Source organism: Antechinus flavipes, chromosome 5, assembly GCF_016432865.1.
Source record: "Antechinus flavipes isolate AdamAnt ecotype Samford, QLD, Australia chromosome 5, AdamAnt_v2, whole genome shotgun sequence".
Classification (NCBI taxonomy): Eukaryota; Metazoa; Chordata; class Mammalia; order Dasyuromorphia; family Dasyuridae; genus Antechinus; species Antechinus flavipes.
This window is the reverse complement of record NC_067402.1, coordinates 85,364,856-85,386,847: the sequence shown is the minus strand read 5'-3', so window position 1 is coordinate 85,386,847 and position 21,992 is coordinate 85,364,856. Positions and strand designations below refer to the sequence as shown.

General features: G+C 43.1%; 1 protein-coding gene across 1 annotated transcript; it reads left to right on the top strand.

Annotated features, from left to right (window-relative positions):
- The first annotated feature begins 2,524 nt into the window (after positions 1-2,524).
- On the top strand, positions 2,525-8,400 carry EN2 (engrailed homeobox 2). The gene is made up of 2 exons (XM_051961083.1): positions 2,525-3,739; positions 8,078-8,400. Exons 1-2 carry the CDS (start codon positions 2,920-2,922, stop codon positions 8,392-8,394), a joined length of 1,137 nt encoding a protein of 378 aa, XP_051817043.1. The 5' UTR covers positions 2,525-2,919; the 3' UTR covers positions 8,395-8,400.
- Positions 8,401-21,992: the final 13,592 nt, after the last annotated feature.

Here is a 21,992-nt window from a genome sequence, read left to right as displayed (position 1 = left end):
CGGTTGGCCAAGGGTAAAAGCGGAACTAAATCAATCTCGCTGTATGATGCTGTCTTACATTTTCTCTCTCTCCCCCCGCCCCCCAATCTCTTTCCCCTACAGTCTCGGGGCAATCTGGCCCTTCTAGTCCTAGCTCCCGCCCAGAGGAATCTTTGCACTTCGGCCTCCCTTCCTTTCAGCTCTCACAACATCTAGTTTCTCCTAGGCTTCTCCGCCTGCCTCGTCGGGCCCTTGTCCATTCCTGTGTCCGAGGAATCTATTTATTTAGCATCAGAGATTTGGCACAATCTTCCGGGTCTTTGCTCAGAACATAGTAAATGTATCTGTAGTTCCTTTTAAAAGCCCAGAGCCCATTTTGATTCTTTCTGTCGCTACCACGAATTCAAGAATAGCCAAATCTTTTAAAATTAGTATTAGTTCGAGTAACTACATCTGATATGCTTTTTGGTATGTGGCCTGGGCGAACTATTTGGACTTAGAAAAGACTGGCTGGCAGTGGAGAGAAGGGAGGATAGAGAAGGAGTAGGAGAGAAAGCGAAAGGGGAGGATTAAAGGTGGGATGAGAACGGGAAAATAAGTGGATGGAGAAAGGAAAGAGATTATTAATGGGGACAGACAGCACTAATTGAGAAGAAAGTTTGGATAAAGATAGATGAGAAAAAAAGAGGGAGAAGCAAAGCGATATAAAACTACACAGGAGTTTCCTCTTCTCCGTATCATTTAATGTCTAATTCCTTTTCTAAATTGGCCTGGCCCTTGAGCAAAAGAGTCTTCAGAATTTTACGACAAATTCAAACAAATGAATGGCCAGACTGGGGAAGACAGCTAAGGGGTTAATGAATCTTCAGCAGATTTTTGATGAAGAAGAAAAGAAACCCCCCCACCTTGAACTTTTAGAGACAGTTGTCTTCCTGTGAATTCTCTCTTCAGACTGATTTGGAGGCGGAGACGAGTGGTCAAAAGCGCGCTTCCTCTTTCCAAAAGAACGATCCTACCTTCCATCCACAACTACTTCTTTATTTGTCGAATTGTGCCCCACAGCCCCTCCAATGGTCTCCTCCTAATTTATATATATATATGTTTCTTGAAAATCAAAACTCCAGATGGGATTCTAACATCTATATGTACGTACTTACTTATAATAAGTATATGAGGAGGAGGTGGGGTGGGGGGAAGATTCTTCGAGTCTGCCCTGCATTTTAGAGCAGGAAGAAGCCAAGGTTAGGGCAAGGGGGAAAAAAAGTGACAATTTCACTCCGTTTCATCAAATAAAACCGCCGTACCAAAGTCCCTTTGTATCGCCGCAGCTCATTTAATATTATTTATGCATTTTGTGCAAGGAATTGTGGGATTTCTCCCCCCACGGTAAACAATATGGAAATTTTAAAATAGATCCTTATATCATATGTGCACAGAAATGCCTAATGGAACCTTGCTTCCCCCACCCCATCCCATCAATAAGCGGGATAAGGCTTAAGGGAAAATAAGGTAAACCGCTGGAGAGACCAGAAGTCTTGGGGTCCATCCTTGGTTTCGGGGACCGCTTTCCGACCATCCCCATTTTAATACACTCTTGAGTGGAGAGGGTGCTGTAGCTTTAAGGGAGGGGGAGGGAAGGCGGGGAGAGGAGGAGGAGATTGGGAATGAGAGGGGGTAGTGGGAGGGGGACATTGAGGGAAAGGGGGAGGCTGCGGCCGTGTTCTCTCCTGTCACTTACTAGCCTGCCACGGCGTCACGTGTGGACGCGGCGGCTTTGCCATTGGCCGCAGGCACGTGTCTAGGATACCGGGCTTGCAACGTCACTTGAGGGGTTCTATTAAAAATAAGAACAAAAATCCAGAGTGAAAGTATTTCAGGTTCAGTTAAGTGGCTTCCAAATTTACACCCACACTAGATAAAGGGACACTCAGAGAAAGATCGAGACGGGAAGAAACAGGGAGAGGGAGGAACAGGGAAGACATCCCCCCCACACCCACCCACCCGCCCCCCTCCCCCTTTTCCCCTTCCCCTCGCCCATGCAACTTGGAATATTGAACTCAAAGGGGGGAAAGCGAGGCGGCGGCAGACTCTACACATGCTTCTTGCGCTCGTCTCTGTCCGCGAGCAGGGGGGGCCGCGTGTAGAAGGAATATTGCACCTTGTTGTGGCTATTTTGACTCGCGCTCCTCCATGTGCGTGCGTGCAGCTGCGGTGGCTTTCCCTCTGACCGATCCTCACCTTTTAGGAGACTGCGCTCTCACCGGGAGCTGGGGTAAGGGGGAGGGGGTAGGGATGGGTGGGGTGGGTAGGAGTCAGGAGGTGGGCAGCAAAGTGGAATGATGAATGCCTTTGGGAGGAAAGGATGCATTGGTGTCCAGAATTAAAACCTTGACCGGCAGTAATAGCACGGCTGCAGCAGGAGAACGAGGACGGGGGAAAGGGGAAGAGATAGAGACAGAGAGGAAAGGAGGATTTTTTAAAAAGGGGGGGGAGGAGATGGCAAGAAGAGAAGAATTATCGGCGCCTCTGTTATCACGACTCCGACTATTGTTACGGTGCTGTGGGTGCCTGTTGGGTTGTTGTTGTTTAAAAAAAAATAATAACATCCGATTCTTCCGAATCTCTCGGTGTCTCCGAGGGTGGGTGTTTCCCCCCCCTCCGCAAAGCAACTCTCTGGATGTGGATGTGAACGTGGCTTTCGCTCCGAGTGGAGCCAGGCACTCCTTTCACAACAAGACCCGCCGCAGTGGCCACAGCAGCCAGAGGCGGCTTCAGAAACCTTCACTGAAGATACTGGAGGGAGGAGGAAGGCGGGCGGGCGGGCGTGGGATTGTATGAGCGAAAGGCAGGGGGTGGGATTTTTTGGAGGGGGGGGGGGGTGCTTTTTTTTTTTTTTTTTTCATCCCGGAGAGAAACATTTTGGGATTTGTTGTGTACAGCATGGAGGAGAATGAGCAGAGCCACAGCGAAGCGGCGGCCGCAGCAGCAGCAGCAGCAGCGGCGGCGGCGGCGGCGGCGGCGGCAGCGGCAGCGGCAGCGAGTGAGGACCAGAGGCAGCAGCAGCAACAGCAGCAGCAGCAGCAGCAGCAGCAGGAATCGGGCGGCGGCGGCGGCGGCGGCGGCAGCCCTAGCGACGGAGACACTGGCCGGAGGAGGGCTCTGATATTGCCCGTGGTGTTGCAGGCGCCCGGGAACCACCAGCACCCGCATCGGATTACTAACTTTTTCATTGACAACATTTTACGGCCAGAGTTCGGCCGAAGAAAGGAAGCCGGGACCTGCTGCAGCAGCGGAGGGGGAGGAAGAGGAGGAGGAGGAGGCGAAGAAGGAGGAGGAGGAAGTGCAGGAGGAGGAGGAGAGGGAGGAGGAGGAGGAGGTGGCGGCGGTGGAGGAGGAGGAGGAGGAAGTGGCGGGGGCAGCGGAGGCAGCCCGGAGCGGCTCCTCCTCTCCAACCGGGAGCACCGGAGCTCCAGCTCGGCGCCGGGAGCGGGCGGGCAGCTTCCCGGAGGCGGAGGAGGCTCTCCCGGGGACGGCGAAGGCGGCTCCAAAGCGCTCTCCTTGCACGGAGGCGGGGGCAAGAAGGGAGGAGAGCCGGGGGGACCCTTGGAAGGAGCCCTGAAGTCTCGGGGGTTGAGCGGCGGCGATCTGTCGGTGAGCTCGGACTCGGACAGCTCCCAAGCCAGCTCTAACCCCGGCAATCAACCCATGCTCTGGCCCGCCTGGGTTTACTGCACCCGATACTCGGACAGGCCTTCTTCAGGTAAAGGACGTTTCTTTCCCGATCCTACTTCTACCATTGGGCCCTACGAGGTCAATCTGGCAAATTTGAAACCCTTGGAATCCGTCACCCCTTCTTTGCCTCTCTCAACCTCCCCCCCCCCTTTTTTTTCCCTTCACCCAGCTCCCTTCTTCCTTCCTCAGCTTTTTCCTTTCTCTTTAATCTCAGTCAAATGACTGAGCCACTCTGTCTCTTGTAGCTGCTCTTTTGATAAACGATTGATAGTTGGGGGTGGAAACTGTAGGAAAGGGTGTAAATTCCTGTCCTGTGGGGAAAGGGGAATGATGGTGCAAGCACACACAGAGTCGACCTAAATTGAAAACTAAAAGCGAAGTCCAGAGCGGCAAGAGAGGGCGAAGAAAACTTAACCCACAAATGGATAGGGTTTTATCCCTCCGGAGGGCTTTTCCGGGGAGTGGCAGGAGAAAGGAAAGGACGAGACTGTAAATACGGGATGGGGGTGAGAATTGGGGGAAGGAAGGGGGTCTTCCTTTTCTAATCACTTCCACGAAATCTCGTTCTTGAAGTAGTAATTTACTCCAAAGCCTGGGCCAGCAGGCAAAATCTGTTTGAGCTTTACCAAATGCAAACCTATGTTTCTGGTCATTTATAAACAGAGAAAAAGAGAAAAGAGTTCTTCCTTTGCAACCATCCCCTCACTCTCGTTTTCTTCTTCCAAGTTAGCTTAAACTAGCTCCAGAATCAGCATTCCCCTCCCTCCAACCATCTTCCGTATCTAATAATCGGGTGGTTTGGTTGGGGCAAAAACACCCAAACTGCTGAAACCCTCTATGTATAGAAGTACTCTTTCTTTAGGCCTAGGCAAGAGTGGAGAATCAGTATGGAGCTGTGAGGGAAGTGAGAGGAAAGGGTGCAGGGTTGTAAGGGTAGAAGTGATGTCCTTTTCCCTGCTTTATATCTTCTTTTATTTTCACTCCCCAGGATAAGGATAGGGTCAGATTTCGGTTAAGTGTAAGGGGAACTTCCATTCAGACTAAAAAAGGGGAGAGTTAGCTGGGGATAGGCGACTGTCTGTCTGGGACTCTTTCCCAGCTTCTAAAATCCTTTAGAAAAGACTCTTCCATCTAAAAAGGTTTCTTTGCTGTTTTACACTAGTGAGAAACAGGATTGAGGGGGACAAGTGTATATAAGTGAGAAGAATGGGAAAGTTATAAGAGTTATTATGTTCCATGTCTTTTTTTTTTTTTTTTTTTTTTTTTTGCTCTCTTCAAAAATCTATAGAACTTTGAAATCATTAAGCATCCTAAATACAGTTGCAAGTCTGGGAAAAGCCACAGGGGGGGGGACCTCCTTTTGTAAATAATATTTATAATAAAATAATATTAATAATAATGTATCCCCTGTTGTATTAGATATCCCCCTCCCCCAATCCCTACAACTCTATTGACTTTTGAGGAAAAGGTCTGGTTTAGTTTATTTAAGAACTAGTTCACAATTTTGGAAAAGAATTTTTTAACATCCCTTTCCTTATCGCAAAAATGATTAATTAGGATGAAATAATATTACCAGCCAGATCTGAAATTTACTCCATTGTTCTCGACTCCCTTCCTTTGTTAATATTTAATTAACATATATCCTCACAATGGCACAGGCCAGGGTGAGAAACCTCCTCGCCTGTGCTTTGTGCCGAAACCAAAGAAGTAAAAAAACAGAATTCTTCTTTTCTAACTCAGCAATGAAGCTACACGAAATTGTCATCAGGATAATTCAATATTAACAGCCGTCCTCCATTTTAAAACCTAAACAAAAATGATTCCGTTTAACATATACACATATATATTAATGTATATATATTTAACATGGACAAGGGAAGAGTTTGCTTTTTTATCTTTATCTCTGCTTCCTCCTTCGGGTACCCCATTTTAAGGAAGGGAACGATGTCTTTTTCTTAGCTCCTTCCTTACTTTTCTTTAGTAGGGAGAACTTGGAGCATTTCAGAATGGGACCTGATGTTAGGGTTGGGAGTGAGGGGAATTTCTCCTTTTGTTGTTGTTCTTTTAAAAAATATGCATCTAGCTATGGAAGTGGACATATCTGTACTTATATAGGGAACTTTTGAGAGTAGATTTGTGTAAGAGGAGACAGGGATGAGAAGGGAAGAAAGACAGAAAAACAACCTTCTAACCACAGATCATAGAAACTGCATTCACACATGGTCTTTCTGAAATCAAAATCTGGTGGGGAAGTGGTGGAAGGATGATTATTCTTATTTTACACATCTCTATCCACATACGGTATACCACTCCTTAGCCTGGGAAATGGAAAGGGAAGATCGTTAGTAAAACAAGGCTAAACTCAAAAGCAATTCTTAGTTCACCTAGAATTGCTTTTATAACCCTTTCTTCCTCTCTTCCTCCTTCTTACTTTCCCCTCCCATCTTTAACTTGATTCAGAGATAAATGCAGTTTAATTTTGCTCTTAGAAATACGATTTCCCAAGTATGACAGTCTGAGCCTTCTGGTCTCTATCTAACCTCCTCTTTCCAACCCAATATAGTTCTTCCATTTCCATGGAGTGCAGAGTTTTCCCCTCCTTAAAAAGAGAGCTCCACCCAAGGTCAAAATTTGCCCTTATTCTTTGTGAAAACTAGGACATTATTAGGTACAGTGTCCTAGGCAGTTCACTGAAGGCCCTATAATGGGGTCCCTGAGGCAGTAGAACAGTACAGATTGGGAAGGAAAAATATTAGTGAATGCAGCTCCTCCCTTGGATATCAAGAAGTCAGATCCTTCCCCCCCCCCCCCCCTTTTTCCTTAATATCATCATAAAACTTCTCCACCAAGCTCCAGGGAATAGTCATATTCTACAGTTTAATTGTAAAATGTTAAGATTTATAAAATCTGGCATAAGGACACTATCTCCACATGCTCCTTTTCTGGCTCTTCCCTACCATTATCTATTTTCCTTCATCCTAGATCTGGCCCAGTATTTTGACTGCTTGTCACCAACCAAAAGGAAGTACCTTCTCCTCTTCCCCACTTTTCCCTCCTCTCCTCTCACTCTCTCATTTTTTTCCTTTCCCTTTCTCGATGTCTTTTTTTGCTTGTGTTTGTGTGTGTGTGTGTGTGGGTGTGTGGGTGTGTGTGTATAGAACTTTATAACCTCCTTAGTTTCAGTTAAGTTGCCCTACACCAAGAGTTTTCCAGGAATAAATGACCCCTCCTTCCCCCCAAACATCCTATTATAAATAATCTTGTAAAGTTTGAAGGCACCAGAGTAATGGGAGAAGGTGGGGGCAGACTGGGCTGTGGTGATCATGTGTAGATCATCTTCAGAACTGTCAAGTGCCCCGCCATGAGGTGTTTATCCTAGTCTGAGAGGAGAAGTCAGGAAGATAGCACCTGTAGGTTAGCTTGTTTTCCAACAAGAGGGAGAGAGTCACTGAGAAAAAAGAACAGGGCTAAGGAAACACTTGGCTGTTCTGGGAGCTGGAATTGGTCTGTGTTGTGTCCCTGCCCGTCTCAGATGCCCCAGACCCGGAAAGACTCTTGAGAGGGAATTGCCAGGGAACCGTTAGATGTCTAGGCCCTGAAAGGCTTCGGAGTCCACTGCTCCTCGGATCATTAAATCAAACAGTGAACTTGAGCGGATTGTGCCTCCCTCGGGGAAGGAAGGGGATTTGGTTAGAAGTAGGAGATATGTTGGGTCCTCTTCTTTTCCATGGCTCCCTTCGTCGGGAACCCACAACCCCTTTTTGCTCTTTGCTGAGAAGCTGTGAGATCCCCAGGGCAGTCACTCTCCCATTATCATTAAGTCCTTCGTCCTCTCCTAGCTACCCCAGTCCCACCCCATGCTCTCATCTCTCTGTCTCTCTTGCTCTTTTTCTCTCCCCACCCCTCCTCCTCTTTCCTTTCTTTCTTCCTTTTCTTTCTTTTTTTCTTTTTTATCTTTCAAAAAAGGTTAGGAAAAAGTACGACATTGTTTCTTTCCACAAGTCTCCATTAATGTAACTTGCTTCCTTTCTAGACCCCCTCCTCCTCTGACCCTAATCCCTAGTTCTCTCCATTCCTCCCCCCCTCACTCATTACTCTCCTTTCCACACAATCGCCGCTCCCCTCTTCCAGTCCCCGTAGAAAACCCAGGCGGACCCCTAGAGTTCACCTCTCCAAATGTATTTATTTGCAAAAGGGCCAGTTGGACCGTTGATTGTCGGGGCTTGCTTTTGTTCCCTTTCCTCTCTAGCACATCCCCTCGGTGATTCGGCAGTAGGGTCTGGTTGGTCACCGGCTTCTCTCTCTCTCCCCCCTGCCCTTCCATCCCGTCACCACCCCATCCCGGCCCCCCGGACCCCTTCTTCAGGTCCCAGGTCTCGAAAACCAAAGAAGAAGAATCCGAACAAAGAAGACAAGCGGCCCCGGACCGCCTTCACGGCCGAGCAGCTGCAGAGACTGAAAGCGGAATTTCAGACAAACAGGTACTTGACCGAGCAGCGGAGGCAGAGCCTGGCCCAGGAGCTCAGCCTCAACGAGTCCCAGATCAAGATATGGTTTCAGAACAAGCGGGCCAAGATCAAGAAGGCCACGGGCAACAAGAATACGCTGGCTGTTCACCTCATGGCGCAGGGACTGTACAACCACTCGACCACGGCGAAAGACGGCAAGTCGGACAGCGAGTAGCGGAAGAAAGAGGGGGGCGGGGGGGAAAGGAGGTGGCGGGGGAGGGGGGAGGCTCCAGAGCGGGAGGGAGAGGGACCCGGGGAATCCACTTTTCAGTCCAAGTTAAACAATGCAATAATTTAATAAATAAAAAAGGGCCAGTGTAAAAAGATTATACCAGCATTAATAGTGAAGATATTGTGTATTCGGTATGATTCTGCAATATTCTATGTATATAATTTACAGGTGTTGTAAAATCTGAAATATCTGATTATAAAGTATTTTTTGAGTTTTTTGTGTTTATGGGATTTTAGATGTTATCTTTATGACTTTTTTGGGGTGCTTAGGATTACATCTTTTTTTTTTTTTTTAAATTCCCTAAGCGCCATTAAGGGACATTAGACACTATTTTTTTTTTTAATTCAAAAGAAGAAAAAAAAAGATTAAAACAACTTGCTGAAGTCCAAAGATTTTTATTGCTGCATTTCACACAACTGTGAACCGAATAAATAGCTCTTATTTGTTCTATGAATTCTACACTTTCTTTGTGTTGGCTTTTGGGATGGGGGACAAAAGCAGGAAAGGCTACTCTCTAGGACCTAGTTTGCGTCCCCCGCCCCACATCCTAGCTCCTGGGGCTTGGGGAGTTTCGCTAACTTTGTTCTTAACTGCTCCGGGTTGAGTTATCCCAGCTAGCAACTCCCCCACCCCCTTTCCCCCCGCCCCGCCTCCACCCCGAGTTCTGGGGTCCAATGGTGCTAGGCAGAGAAGGGAGAAGATGGGACTGCACCGAGGAGCCGCTTGGGGTCTTTCCTTCCCTATTTTCCTTTCTCAGGACTGTTTGGACTAGGTCCTGATGTCTTGTCTTGTGTGAATAGTCAACACCACGACTTCCGGGGCTATGCGGTGGGAAGTTAGGGGAATGGGGGAGAGGAAGGAAAAAAAATATCACATCCTCTTCCTCCTTCCTTCCTTCTGTTCAATGTGGATGCTCTCCTTTCCCTTTTTCTCTGTCTCCTCTACGCTCTTTTTCTCTCCTCTTCAAACACCCCCTTTTTTGAGAACGTGCTGCTTCCTTGCGTGTTTTCTGCATCTCTCATGCTCTCCTCTCTCTCTGTCTCTGTGCCCGTCTATCTGTTTCTCGCCGTCACACTCCCACAAGCTGCTAGTTCCTCAGCTCAGCTACCACACAGTTTGGAAGATCAGCTTTTCTGCCCTCCTCTGTCCCCTATCTGGGAATAATGATAAGTTCATGGCTAGTGATTCCAGGCTGTGTGTGAGTAGATCTGTGGGGTAGCCAAAGCTGGTGATCTAGTGAGCTTCTGGAGTGACAGTTTTCTTCTGGTTTACTCCCCACTTTCACATGCATCTATCCCCTGCCTCTTCCAGCTTCCAAGACCTGGCCATTCCGCCCTGGGCAAAAGCACCAACCCTGATGCCTTTCTATGTCAGGCACTTAACTAGCTAGGGCCTCCAAACACAAACACTGCCCATTGCACCCTGCAGGCTCCAGAATAGGTAGTTAGTATTTTAATTTAATCAAACAAAAATCCTAGTCGTTTCCTTTGCTATGGAGTGAATTTTCCCCACCATAAATACATATATAAATAGATATGTCAGTCCAAAGTTTGGAAAGTGCAACTGTCTTGATTTTCAGGGGAACTTAACTGTAGTACTCCACAGATATATAGGAAAGTAAAGTCAGTGTAAATAATCATTCTTTGTCACTTTTTTTTGGGGGGGCACTTCTAGCTAAAACATACATTTTCTTCTGATTTGAAGATGTGATATAATGTAATAAACAAATATATCCCCTAGCTCATCAATTTTTAATATATTATATATACACACACACATTCTATGTATATTTTGACAGTCTTCTGTTTGGTATGAGGGGAAAGAATTGTGTCCATATGTCAACCTGTGGAACGCAGACAGGGGAGGGTGTGTATGTGTGTGTGTGTTGTTCAATGATTCAGGGTTGTATCCCTGATGATGGAGGGTTCTCTTAGATCTCTTTGCCTTAAACCTCTTTATTTCGCAGCTATAATAGACATACTTTGTACATATTAGTATAAACCTTAAAAGAAAAAAGGAAACTATAAAACAGAAGCTGTAATTTTAAATTCTGTGAATAATCATCTGCTGCTTAGGAGACAAAATGAAATGACATGCCTTTTTAGCAGGAAGCAAAGATTTTTTTTTCTCAGTTTATAAAACATGTGCATTTTACAATTGCAGTATCAAATATTTATAATCTTATGAAAAATGAATGTTTCTATTTACAACTGTGTTATCAAGATTGTGAACATTCTCACTGCATTTTTGTGTGTTTAAATTCTTGAAGATTACATTAAATAAAAAGTTTATTATAAAATACACAATGCGGCATGTGGAAGGATCTTAGTCCTTCTAAAGTGTATTTCTGACTTTTGTGAGCCAAGTGGGGAAACCGGATGATCATTGTGGAGTTGCAAATAGATTTCTATTGGTGTCAGCGAAGTGTAGGGGGTGGATAATTTTGCAACCAGACGTTTAATCAATTTCTTGAATAAGGAAGACACTTTTGACACCTCAAATGTGAACACAGAACATCCAAAGTATTTTAAAATCCCCATTCTTTTACCGGGAGGAAATGCTTAAAATAGGAATTACGTTTAAAAAAAAAAAAAAGACGTTTAATCCCACGGAGTTCAACAGGTCTCCTTTTTCAGCTTCAAAAGAAATCCTGCTTGCTTTTTTTTTTTTTTTTAAGACATTTGAGGAAAGGTGCCTGCAAACCAATTATTGTGTTTCTCAAAAAGGCTGCTGCCCAAATAGAAACAATCATTTTGTAATTGTTGAGCTGGTTTGTTTTGTTTTGATTTTTTAAAGGCAGATGCCTTCAGAAAGACCTCTGAAAATTGCAGGGAAAATGTATTATTTCCTTTTGATTTAGTCTTTGAAAGAGAAAACATCAGTTGCTGTTTGTACTAAGTAGGCTGGTCTTCTGAGACAGGAGTATATGTTGTCACCATTTTTACCACCCCACCCCCATTCTCAGAAAAGGAACATATTTTGTAGGTCCAGTTATGTTGTTATCTTTGCCCCTCTCAAATATTTTTTCCTGTAAAATTTTAAACATATATTTAAAAGAGTGAAAGATAATTCATTCTGTCAAAAGCAAAGTTTTGGTGATTTGGGCTCAGATCTCTCTCTGCCAAGCTAGTTAGTTAGTTTTACTGTCAGATGGAAGTTTAGGCATCTGAGTTCTCAGGGCAGCCAGCTTTACATTGGGGTGCTGGTGGTTGTTAGATTGAACCTCAAAGCAGGCAAAAGAAAGTTAAAAAAAAACTTTTGGTAAATAGATTAAGCAAATGAATGCACTGCATTTTGCAAATCTTAAAGCACTATATATGCCAGCAAGATGAACTATTTTTAATTATTTAAATGAAGCCTAGTGAAAGCTAAAGTGAGGAAATAGGAAGAAAGACTAGAGATGTAGGAAGCAGGAAGAGTAGGGAAGTGTGTACGTGAAGAAAGTGACTACTTGGTAGTGAGGGGAAGAAAGAGTGATGAGATTAGGTTTCCAAAGAGTTGCACGTGTCTTGTGTTCAGGGCCTTTGGGAACATGCATGGGTCAAACGGGGATACAGTGAGGTTCTCTGGAGGGCCAGGGATAATAAGGGAGTCCTGGATTACACCTGTCATCTATAGGAATCTGTCCAGTCTCCAGACTAATGCCCTGAGTGAGATAGTTGGGGGGTAAAGGGTCTGGAGGTTTGGGGAGCTTAAATTTTTTTTTAAACTTGAGGCAACAGATTGGAACTTTTCGACTTTTTTTTTTTTAAAAGAACCAGCACCACTCTTGCCAATAAGAATAACTGCATGTAATACAGCCTTATGATGCTGACATTTAAACCAGCAATGGAAAGCAAAACCACACCGAAAAAAAAAAAAAAAAAAAAAGGAAAGCCAGTTCTCTCTTAAAGTGATAATAATGTCCCGGATTTGGCCTCTCTGTTTAAAACTCTTTTTTTTAGGTTTTTAAGTACAGTTTACTCTTTTGCCTTCATTAAAAAAATAATAATTCTTCATTCCTTTAACCTAGTAATACGTTGCATACAGTAGGAGAAGAGGGATTCTCTAATAGGTCATTTTTGTTTTGTTTACCTATAAAATCACTACCAAAGGCCATGAGTGTCTGGGCAAAATAAAAGCTTCTTTTCAGAATGCCTCCGGAACTTTAAAGGACTTGCTTTGCTGGGTCTCCAGCCTTCCATAGAAGGTAAAAGCTAGCGGGCCTCCCTTAACCTCCACCCCCACCCCTACCCCCGACCCCTTAGGGCCGCCAGGCCTGCCCGTACGTGTCATTGACCACATGGGAATGCAGATATCCGTCGTGATGCGCGGGTCCTTTAACTCCACAAAAAACCGCGGGAGGCTTGACTTAGAAGAATAACAGGGGAGCCCAGAGGCCCCAAGGACGTTCCTCTGTGAGCCCCGCGTGGTAGTATCACATAGCCAGACCATACTATGGGGATAGGGGAGGACTCGGGACGAGGTGCACGGAGCATGGACTCTGTCCCTGTACTGAAGCCTCTTCCTCTGTGGAGACTGAGAGGCGCTATGGCCTGGTCCCTATCCTAGTTCTCCAACTCCCATTTTCCATCCCTCACCGTCTCTCCGCACGGCCTTCCTCCCCCCCCCCCAACTTACCACCCCCATCCCCTCAGTCCCATCTAACCACGTGTTAGCTGCTACAGCATCTCAACGGGAGATGGACCAGTAAGTAGAGCTTTGACAAAGCTAGTGATATTCAGGGCCTCCGAAGAAAGATAGCTTACTACTTTACCGACGTGGTCCAAAACAGAGGCGCTTTCTTTTTCCAAAGAAAAAGAAATAAAGAGACGCTTAGATAAGCCTGTGTCTAAGTCCGAAAGCTTGCTGTATTTTTTTTTTTTTTCTTTCTTTGACTGAAAAGTGCAAATCGATCGCAGCTCCCACGCAGGATATCACAGGTGTGCCCAGGCATACAGCATACAAAACAAATATCCAGGCACTATATATGCAAATGCCCTCGCCATTGAGGGTGTAATGCATATCTGAGTTGGGGGGAGGCGGGAATGGAGGGGGCCGGAGGGGTGAGGGTTGAGGAGGAGAATTTTGCTCGCTCGGGTTCTGCTAAAAAGTAATTCTGTCTCCCGCTGATTTAATATCCGACCTCAACACTCGCTCCCCCGCCCAACCAGCTCCCAAAAGCGCCCCTGGGATGGTCTGGGCTCCGCCAGCAACTCGCGCCTGTGAGTCTGAGCTGCTCAGCGGAAGAAGGTTAATAGCAATTGATGACAAAGGACCACAGCTCAATTTTGAAAAGCAGATTTTCGATGGGCTATGGAGGAAAAAAACCTTGCGCACCAGCACCACCCACCTTTTCCCTCCTCTTCCTCCTTTCTCTTCTCTCTCCACCCCCCACACTCCCACCCCAAACACAGTGACATTTTCCCCTCCCATCCTTTGTCCCATCTCTTAGCCGGAAGGGAGAATCATTTTTAGGCCACGAAATGGCCAAAAAAAAAAAAAAAAAAAAAAATGGAATGCGGATGTCCATAGGTTTGGGGAAACCTTTCCCCGCAAAAGGAGGCTAGAGGTTTTCAGACAATTTTGGTCTATGCCAGAAGGAGCTCGTGGCCCAGGGAAGAAATTAGTTTTAATTTAGGGTCTGGGAAAGAAAACACGTGGTGTGCGTCTATGCTAGCCTGTGCTGGGTGGGTTAGGTTTCATGTAGATCATTTTTTATTAATAATCTCAAATACTTCATTATATCAACGCTGCCAGCCTTTAAAAAAAAAAGACCACTTTCAAAATCCCCTACAAATGTAATAATATTTCATTAAACTGCCTCGTAATTACTTGATTTAATCAAGCGTGGTGCGCCAGCACTCCCTGCTCTTGCACGTGCAGCTGATAATGATAGTGTTATTATTATTGTTGTTGTTATTAATATTCTCATCATTATGCATTTGGATGACGGTGCCCATCACGGCCACAGCGTAGCCCAGTGGATCCTGTCTCCCCCAACTTAGGCTGGAGAGCCTTACTTAGAGAAAGATTTGGGGAGCACGAGGGAGGGGGATCTCTCTTTGGACGAGTCAACAGGTAAGAAGAGTCTTTCCTCGCTTCCATTTTTTTTTCCTTTCCTCATCTTCTGCACCCCCAACACAAAGGCCATTTCAGTGGAGGAGAAGACGCCAACCAAAAAGTACCTTTGTACCTTTTCCTGTCTCTGGTTCCTGAATAGAGGAGGTCTAATTTTTCTTAGCTGGAGAAAATCATGTTTGGGCTCCAACTCTATAAATCCCCATCCTTTGCCTAACGATCTGCCCCCTACCCAAATTTGCCGTAGACCAGAACAGAAACAAAGACTTGCCTAATTCTAAAGAGTGTGGTTCCCACAGTTCCCTGTTGCCACCCCCAGGCAGCATAATCTCCGCTGGGATACCCCCCCTCCCACTACACACTTCTCACTAAGGAGAGATTAAGGATAAAGTGGTGGCTTGCAATAGGCCAGAAAAATGGTCAATTCAACCTCTCCTCCTCCTTCTTCCTCTTTTTTTTTTTTTTTTTTTTTGGTAAACTTCTGGAAAGGGATGATGGAAGAAACTTCATTCTAATTTTGAAAGTGTCTTATAGGACCTTAGACGTACTGAATTATAATCTTCATATTTAACATGAAAATAAGTACAAAAGAATTTAAATGGCTTGTCCAAGGTCACACAGATACTAAGATTTGCACTCAGACCTTCCAGTTCCAAATTAATTGATTTTTCCACAGCCTAGAATTTGTGTGTACCATTTCAGATACAGAAGTTATGCTTAGAAGGTAAGAAAGAAGGGATAGAAGATAGAACTTCCTCTTTAAATAAAGAAAAAGTATCTCCAAAAGTAACTTATAACTTTGTAGGGCTGCATAATCGTCCATATGTATCTACTCCTTTTACACTTTCTTCTTATCAGCTCCTCCTTCCTTAAAAGAGAATATCAAGATAGACTGTGATAATTTGCCCTCTCTTTTTTCCATCCTTTTTGCCCTTCCCCTTCCTTTCTTCTGTATGCTTTTTTTTTTTTTTTTTTTTTGAGTTTTAATGGATAGTCCCTGGAACCAGTTGCCAAGATCCTCCCAAGAAATTGGTGTGTGTGTGTGTGTGTGTGTGTGTGTGTGTGTGTGTGTGTGTGGTATTAGGCAGTATGCTCTTTCCTGATGCCCTGGATAACTTCATATTAGTTTCTCTGTCTCCTTCAAATTTTAGTCCTTCCTCTTCTGGTGAATGGACATCCATTCTAATTTCAATCTTTCCTTTTATCTGTCATTTCATTTAAGTTAAAACTCTGATTCAGAGATTTTGTGCAGTTTTTAAAGCTTCACACTTTCCATTTCCTTCCCAAAGTCCATGTGCTCGTGGGCTTTGAAAACATTTCATTATTTAGTTCAGAGGCAGTGGTGTAACTGACAGAGCTCTTGAGAACAGAATTTAAGGATCCCTCTGCCTGACAAATCATTGAACAATTTGCAGCATTGTTATTGTTAATGATGAAAATAATAATAAAATAGAATTTCCCCAATCAATAATTTCCTTTCTCATTCTTACCATTCAGGCTATTTTTCCTAATGCCAAAATGTTTGGTCAAAGAATGAAAAAATGCACTCTTGTTGTTCAAAAAATTGATTTGATAGGCTGCCAAATATCAGGGCATTGTGGAAACAGAATCAAACTTATCAAGATATACAATTGTTTAGTTTCTTGAATATTGATTATTCTGATGATTGCCTTAAATTTACTCTTTTCAACCAGATGCCTTTTGACCCCAAAACCAGAGGTTCTTAACCTGGAGTCCATGAGCTTAAATTTTTTTTTTTGATGATTTATTTAAAAAATTATCTTCTTTTGTAAATCCATATTTTACTTTGTTTAAAAACAGCATACTAGAAAGGGATCCATAGACTACACCACACTGCCAGAGTGGGTTTACAACATGAAGAAAGTTAAGAACCTTTACTATAGGTCCGACATAACTCCTCAGAATGTTTTCTCTATGTGCATCCCATGATGTGCTAAGAAAACTCGATTACTTATTCTCCAGATCTCTTGATAAAAAATGTGGCATCAAAGCACTTATTTTAGAAATGCATTAGAGAGTGTAATGTCTACTAGAGAAAACAATTATATGACTACAAACATTTAAATGGGAAATGAAAGGGAAAAAAACAATAAATTTTGTCCAGGAAAACTTTTATTGCAATGTTATTTTTTCTTTATTTCTGTGATTAATATTCACACATTTGCCCTCTCTTCATTCAGAGATTTTTTTCTGCAAACTTCTCCTGAACTCTGATTAAATTTTTTTTTCTTCTATATGCCCACGGGACAAAAGCCTAAGAGCTGTGTCCTTCTCTAAGTGAAGATAAACTAACTGAAAGATTATAGCTGAGTCATTATGCAAATTGAACCCAAACATGAAGTTAGAGTCCTCTCAGGCAGCCTCTTACTACAAACAGACTAAGTTACATAGTGAAGCTTAGAAAGCCAAAGAATGCATATTTACATACACATGTATAAGAGTGTTTATATACATATATGTTAGACACTGGATATCTTTTCTTCCAGGAATGCATGGGTGCACTAATGGCATGATAAGCTATTTTGTCTAAATAGCAATGAGTCTAAGCAACCCTTTTAAATTAATGCAGCTCCTATAGCTAAAACATAATGGGCTTTGATTACATGCTAAATAGAATCAAACATAATCCTGAGTTAATTATGTGGAGATAATTTTATAATTATATCAATTCAATTTAAAAAGCAATGCATTGTTAACTGCAGATTTTAAATGGGAGTGATGATTCAAAGTAAAATTCTCATTAATTTAGAACATGTGAAAAAAAGGCCTCTCAGGTTGTTTCTTCTTTCCCCTAAACGATCACATGTGAACATAAACTTATTGAATCCATTCTCCCATTACCTGTCTATGCTCATATCTAGAAAGTGGAAAACACTGGAAAATCACAGACAAAAGGAGCTGTCTGAGAAGAGCATTTCCCAGCATTGACCCGCTCTCAAATGCTAAAGAACCTGATCTGCATTTCTATTCTGTCCAGCTTGTATGTGGAAGTAACGCCCAACGGTCCCTGACTCGATGAGCCTCAGGGAGAATGGCCTGTGTCTCAGAGACACTCTAACTTTGTATGAATGCAGTCTGCATCCAGAAGACTGGGGTGAAGGTCAAAGCCCCCAGCACCACTGCAGGTGGTTCATTTCCTCTCCCCCCAAACATATCTCTACCTCTGAGGTGATACCCAACCAGCTTGACTAAGAAGCGGCCAGTTGATTTGCCTTATGTGAGACCTTACAAAAAAAGGCTTCTTTTCCTTTCTCTTTTTTCCATTTCTTTTTTATTCCCGTCAAAAATTTCTGATGGAATTTTTTTTTTTTTTCTGAAAGAGCCAAAGAAAGAATGGTTATCCTGGATGGGTCCCATGGCTCATTCTGTCCATTGGTCGGTTCCTAAGGGGGACCCAAAGGATCCCTTTGTAAAGAGGCCATAGATATTAGAGTTTAATTTTTAAAAAAAATATTCTCAGGGAGTCAGGCAAGAAAACACTGGATGTGTTCCATTGGGCTCTGGTGAAAGCCTAGGACTTCTATGAACTCCCTGCATTTTGATTTAAAGTTAACAATTCTGCCAGTGGATGAATCCTTATTACACAATGAAGGGGTGTAGGGGTTGGGGGTAGAGGGAAGAATGTCTTTGTGCAGGACAGAGGCAAGAAGAGTACCCAACCCTAAGACTCCCCCAGCCTTACAGAAACAAAAAAGTGTCATGCAAGCCCAGTGGAGTCATAAGCCACTCCGACCTCACTCCTAGGGTGTACCCATAACAGTTTGCTCTGTGCCTGCCATTGCAGAGTGCACATCCACAGAAAAGTTAAGCGAACCTCTCGGCACAGGTGAGAAAATCTATTAGGGACAAATCAAATGTTAGACCTTGTTGCCTTTTCTCAAAGATTTGCAGCTCTCTGTCCCTTCCCCCCACAGGGCTATTTCATCCATACTTTTTTTTTTTTTAAATGCTTCCTAGTCAAACTTGAATATGCAATGAAGCTCCCGAGCTTTGTGGCGGAAATATAATTAAACTGGTGAAAGATGTAAAAGATGAAGAATGGGGATGACATCAGACCGATTTCACAGTTGGCACTCGGATGGCTGGGCCCAAGCCTTGCTCTTGCCATGCAACACAGATCAAAGTGCCCTACCACTGCTAAAAAGGCAAAAGGGGACTTAAGTATGCTAATCCCCAGGACAAATATATTTTAATCTTGTTAGAATACAAGTTAATGCTGCAGCTCAGTGGCTGAACTTTGTCAGACTGTAGAGATCCATCTTTACTTTAGCTAGGAATGAGGCAGACCTCCTGGCGTATTCATACTTCATAAAAGTAAATTTACAAAATGAACCCCTCTACAAGCCTGCATCACCCCCACCTTCCACTCCCTTTGAAAGGAAGGGAGGCATTTCAAAGGTTCCCAGGACCGTAAGGCCCTTGCCTTACCACAACCTACCCCCTCCCCTAGCAGTTGCCTCCTCAGCCCAGTCAATGAAGAAGGCCCAGCAAAGGAACTTTTCTCAATTTGGGGAAGGAAGCAGGGAAACTGAAATTAATTAAAAGATTCTCCAAAGCAATCTGTTCCCCTTTAGGCCTAAGGTTTGACAGCCAAGCCAATTCCTTTTTATCAGCGCCCTCACTTTAATTTTTACAATGCCAATTTTCATTACTATTAATTATTTGTTGGGCGCCAACAGTGCATTTGGCCCCATTCTGACGGGCGCGAAGCACTCAGACTCTTTCTGCTTAAAGTTTCACCTCCCCGTGTAAATTACATCCTTCATAAAATAACTCCCAACGTATAGGTCCAGCAATACATTGTAATGAGTGAAATTACTTTTGTGTGGATACATAACTAGACGTTATTTATGTTATGAGTAATAGGTACAATGTGAATTAGCAATACGTGCCTTTGCACCTACCTATTTTATCTATGTACATACATTTCTCTATAGCGTGGCTTCCCTGTAAGGTTACACAAGGTTAAACTACACCCAGAGAGCCTGCCTGTTAAATATTGCTGATGGCAGCTATCTAAAAGGCAATTTCTGTATTTCTGTTTGTGCGTGTTAGAATTCCCACTGCCTCAGGCATAATACCTGACTCCAACCAAAGTATGCATTACATCCCCTCATTCAAACGATCATCCTTTGCTCTTCTTGAACCCGGTCCCTGTAGAAACATGTGGTTCGTATGCTTCAGCGGGGGGCCAATGCGGAGTTTTCTTAGGAGACTAACATTAAACCACCGAAGTGACCGCCAAAGCTCCCTGGTAAAGTCAATGGTCTTTTCCTCTCCTTTTCAGAGCTCTCTGCCATCATGAGCTTCAAGGAATTGGATTAAAAATCAGTGGAGGCATCTGGCAGGCCCCAGCTTTCTGGAGTTAGGAATGGCTTTCCCCCTCCTTCTATAGCATAACTTCATCAATCCTGAGCACTCAGGGACAATGATAATGGATGGAAATAAATAATAAATATATTTAAGCTCTCAGAGTTTCAGGGGAGTCAAGCTTGGTGAGCAGGAGTCAGAAGAAGGAGACTGTTTTCTTGTTTTGTTCTCCAGGTTTAAATGACTGGATATCACTACTGGGGAAGAGCACCAGATCAGAGTCAGAGTTTGAATGTTGTCTGGATGATGGAGAAATGGCTCAGCCTCTTCTGTAAAATGGAGACAACACTTACCTAGCTCACATTGTTGCAAAGATCAAATGGGAAAACATTTGTGAAAGCATTCATTATTATTGCAAAAATGTAAGCAATTTAATAATATTCCTTATTAACCATAACCACGACAGGTATGACCACAGCTCCCATCAGTTGCAACATGTTGTTGCCATAGGCTACTTTTTTCAGGCTTATTACCTAGTCTTCTTTTTCATGTATTCTACTTTCTAGCCAAAATGGATCAATTGCTAGTCTGTATACAAAACATCTTCCACCTTTTTATATATATTTATATATTTATATTTCTTCATGCCTGGAATGTACATCCTCTCTGGCTACAGCATCTAGAATTCCATCCAGCTTTATCTTCTGGATGAAGTTACTAGTGTTCCGCCTCCCCCCTCCCCCAATTACTTTGCATTTATATTGTACATATTTGATGTATTACGTACATACATGTAAATGTGTTCTTTCCTTCAAAAGACTTGAAGGCCCTTGAGGGGAGCAACCATTCTGCTTTTGTTCTTGTGACCCAGGAACTTAGAATAGTACCCGGTCCATAGTAGGTGGTTAGAAAATGCTTGATTGATGGCTATCAAAATGTAAAATGTTATTCAGCATTATATAATAAAGCTGCCTTACACTGGAAGGAGCTAGGTAGCGTCATAATACAGAATGCTTGACCTGGTATCTGGAACACAGTTCAAATCCAACTTCAGATATTTGTTAGTTGTGTGACTCTGGGTAATTCCACCTGCTTGTCTTTTCATCAGTAAAATGGGGATAATAATAGCATCTACCTCCTCGGGTTGCTGTGAGCAGGAAATGAGATAATAACTGTGAAATGCTTAGCACAGTGCCTTGCACATAGTCATTGCTAGTTAAAGGTTAATTTTTATTAAGTTAATAATCATGTTTTGAGAATTATTGTTTTGTAGTATGGTTTGAGAACTAGTGCTTCCTGGTCCCTTTGTTCACACTTTTTTTCCCCTTTCATTTCCCTTGAGATTCTTGACCTTTTAGGTCTCTATGAATTTCATTATTATCTTTTCTAATTCTATAAAGCAATTCTTTGATTGTTACGGCATTGAAAAAAATAAATTAATTTGGACAGTAGTGTCATTTTTTATTATATTGGCTCCTACTTAGGAGCAATTAATGTTTCGCCATTTATTTAGGTCTTTATTTCTGTAAACAGTGTAAATAGTTGTATTTAAGTAGTTCTTTTGTTTATTTTGGAATAATAGTCACATTAATTACAGAACTTCCACCAATCATTTCTCTTGAAAGGCAAATAGTAATTTGATACTTATGTTTGGGTTGTTACCATATTATTTAGTTTGTTAGATCTTCCCAATAATATTTATTTTTCAAAGATCTGAGGTTTCACCAGTGTGGGTTCTCCTTCCTCTGGATATAGGATAGGACTAAATCTTTTTATGGCTTAGTAGATTAATTTCATGAGTTGCTGTGATCAAAATATTAATCAGCTTTCAGCCAATCTAGTGAGAAGCCTCCTTAAACCTAGGTAGCCTGGCCCTATAATGCATATACTTCCATAATGAAAACCATTCCAATTTGGTAACATGTCTCAGAGTTTGTATTTTTTTGTATTGCTTCCACCAACTCAAGGTCACCTTGACGCCACCATAAGGCATCAGAATAGGCTCAATTATATATTAGATTACTTAATTACTGAAGGGATTACTTGATTCAACTTCTGCCTTGTAGGCAACCTCCCAAACTATTTTGTGGTGATTTTGTTTTGGGTTTTATTTTTGTATTTTTTTTAGATTGGTCAAGCATGAGACTATG